This window comes from Frankliniella occidentalis, unplaced genomic scaffold (assembly GCF_000697945.3).
Source record: "Frankliniella occidentalis isolate FOCC.00 unplaced genomic scaffold, Focc_3.1 Scaffold134, whole genome shotgun sequence".
NCBI lineage: Eukaryota > Metazoa > Arthropoda > Insecta > Thysanoptera > Thripidae > Frankliniella > Frankliniella occidentalis.
In genome coordinates this window covers 190,847-193,985 of record NW_026267261.1, presented here as the reverse complement: position 1 = coordinate 193,985, position 3,139 = coordinate 190,847, and the positions used below count along the sequence as shown (strand labels likewise).

At 61.9% G+C, this 3,139-nt stretch overlaps 1 protein-coding gene across 1 annotated transcript in view; it reads right to left on the bottom strand.

Moving 5' to 3' along the window:
* LOC113206963 (KN motif and ankyrin repeat domain-containing protein 2) overlaps positions 1–3,139 on the bottom strand; it is a gene marked incomplete in the record, with an annotated part of 44,194 nt that overhangs the window by 30,008 nt on the left and 11,047 nt on the right. Inside the window, 1 exon segment of the mRNA XM_052270686.1 lies at positions 2,772–2,882. Within this exon segment, the coding sequence (XP_052126646.1) occupies positions 2,772–2,882 (111 nt within the window).

Sequence of the window (3,139 nt, the reverse complement as noted above, 5' to 3'; positions counted from 1 at the left end):
CCGGCCAGCCAGCGGCCAGCGCCTGCCGCCGCCAGGGTAGGCCGCCCTTCGTGCGTGCGAGCGCGGCGTGTCGTGACTGTCGGCCTCGACACCCCGGACGTCCATAGCGCGCCATCCGCGAGAGCGTGCGCGCGCGCGGGCGAGCGCCAGTGCCCTGTTGTACACGCGGCATAGGTCAGAGGGCGGGGCGGGGCGGGGCGGCCCCGGGTGGGCAGTAGTCATAGCGTTCCCACAAAGAGACGGGGACAGCCCCTGGACACGCGGCCGTGGGCGCGCCGCTCAGCCTTGAAGCAAACCGAACAAACCAAGCTCTCGTCTCTGGGGCGCCTGGGGTGGGGTGGACGCTACGCTATTTCCAGGAAAGGAGGAGAGTGTGCTGTGGGCGGTGCAGCCCCGTGGGTGAGCGCGTGGGGCTAGTATAGGCCAGCCCGGGCGCGGGCGGGGCAACCCCCTTACCTCACGTGAGAGACCAGCCGGGAGCCCCAGGTAACAAGTGCGCCACCTGGGCCTCAGCCTCGGCCTCAGCCTCGGCCTCAGCCGCCCCCGGACACGTTTCAGTTCCTCATAAGTGTTCTAAATCTAACTCACGCACTTTCGCTTGACGGAACAGCTGTTGTATTTTCCCCTCGCCGGTAGCTCCCTCCGATACGCGTTCCCGCTCCGCCACGCTGCCCGCCTGCCCGCGCCAGACCACCAAAGCCTGCCCATACGCGGCACACGCACGTTTTGCGAGGGGGGGGGACTTTTCCCGCGAAAGGCCGCCCGGTCCACCCCCTCTGCCCCCGCCGTCCGCGCTATCCCCGGGAAAGCGCTTCGTCGCTTCGTGGGCAGCGGCGTGGCGTTGTGGTAAGCGGGGGCGGCGAGCGGGGACGGCGTGGACGGCGAGCGGGGGCGGCGAGCGGGGGCGGCGAGCGGGGGCGGCGAGCTCAGGCGTCGTCGGCAACGTCATCCGGAGCGCCGCCTGTCGACTCCACTCCATTCACACAGTTGGGAAGTCGAGCCGTTCTGTTCGATCCTTTGTCCGGCCGGCGGGACTAACTCCAGACGAGGGGGATGAATGGCGAGGGAAGGGCTGAGAAACTCGACTATAATCCCTCTGCAGGTTTAGAGGGGGGAGAGTAGGAGGGGAGGGGGGGAGGGGTGGGGCATGCACCGCGTCGCGACGGACTGGTCTAGGGGTCACGCCACGTCGCACCGCAGCATGCTGACAAACCGAGGAAATGCCGCGCGGAACTTTTCGTATTGCAAAGACCACCCTGTTTTAAGCAGATAATACCTTTAAGCACCTCTGAACTAAAAACATTTTAAAGCAACATTGATGCGACGACTAGCTTAAACTCACGTAGAGGGAAGAGAACCGTGCAAGCGCTAGACGAACAAACTAATAGGATATTGTAAACCGCGAGCCGTGGTGCAGGAACTTTGGCCTACACCCACAAAAAGTCGGTTGGTGGATCTGCTTCCTATCAATCTGTCAATCCCGTACTAGGATGGTTTTTTCTTTCTTATTTTGTTCGACGAGGTCCGCGCCCGTTGGCCAGGCGGGCGTGGTCAGCCCCGACCGGCCGTCCCTGGAGACCGTCCGGTGATGGATCAGGAGGCCGGGGATTAGCCAAAAGTGATCACATCACATCCACGGGCGGCGGGCGGCGGGGGCCCCGGGGCCCCGCGGGGCACGCGGCCGCGGCACGCCACGGCACCTGACCTGTGGCGCCGCGAGCGCGGCTCGGCGGGCTGGACAGACAGGGTCGATGCAGGTGCGGGCCACGGAGATGCAATGAGAGCGAGAGAGAGAGACAGAGAGAAAGAGGAGGAGAGGCCTCGGCAGTAAGCACAGCTCCAGCGCAAACACTGCCCCGTCAACATTTGCCAAGTCGGGTGGAATTAAAACATTGTGTCCCGACTGTCTGCGGGGCCGGAGCTCCGTGCGGAGGGTAGCGGCCGCGACCACACTCCACGTACGCGCCGGAAGCGCAGGGGGAGGTGAAGCGCGGACCGGACAGCTGGAGACAATGGGTCGCGGCTGCTCCTTTTAAAGAGCGGTTGCCTTCAAAACTTTCGGGGCTCCCCCACTAGCGCAAGTACAGAACAAAACAAAACGGCGCCAGGACAACGTTTCTCATACCGGCCGGTGAAGTAACCGGGAGGAACAGCAGTTTGTTCTTTTCCGGTTCCGGTCGCCCTGGCCACCAGTCTTGCAGCAGGGCGCCGCCAGCGGCTGACCTTCCGACGAATGTCCAACGCTTCACTAAATCACCTCTTTTTACGCAGCCCCCTCCTGGTGAGGTCAGTTTATGACTGACACGCACGAAGTTTTCGCAGCGAGCGCCGCCGCACAGGGTGTCCCATAGGCCCCGTACTATTTCTTGGTTATTCTGTACCCACTCGCTCGGGGCCACAAGGCGCCGCGGTGAGCGCCCGCTCATCTGCATGTGGTACAACAAAACAAAAACAGCTCGGGCCTATGGGACACGCCGTGTTATAGCCGCGCCCTCATTCTAGCCCCCACCCCCGCGCTTGTGCCGCGCCCTCCTGCCCTAACGATGTCGCATTTCGAAGCCGACTCCAGGCTACATTATTTCGCGTGTCTAGAGCCGCTGGAGACCATTTAGGTATTAAAGCAAAATCGACCGGACATGAGCCGGCAAACGACACCGAAACTGAGCGCGCGCGCGCGCGGCAGCCACGGCGACATCGATTTTAACATTAGAATTGAAGTTCCGGCATCGATTTGCGGCCTACATGGTGGATTGGAGGGGCGCCGTACTTACGCTGTTGTCCGTCATGTTAATGACGTACTCCAGAAGCGGCGTCGACTTGTACTCGAAGTAGTCCAGGTAGTCTTCCACCTCGAGCGGGTCGGCCGATTTGGTGCTCGATACCTGTCGACAGAACGCACACACATCAGGACACAAAGTGGAGCATTGGTGGGGGCCAATAGTGAAAGGAGAACGTTCCGATACTCGAATGACGCGGGAATGACCGAACGACTGGCAGCGTGAGCCCAGTAAAAACGTCGCCCTATCATCCCTGATGATCCTCCACTAGTTTCGTAAATCAAGCCTCGTTCCTCGCACATAATTTTCATATCCCTCTTTCTCTCTCGAGCCCGTCGTCGCGCAGCGAGTGCGAGCGAGAG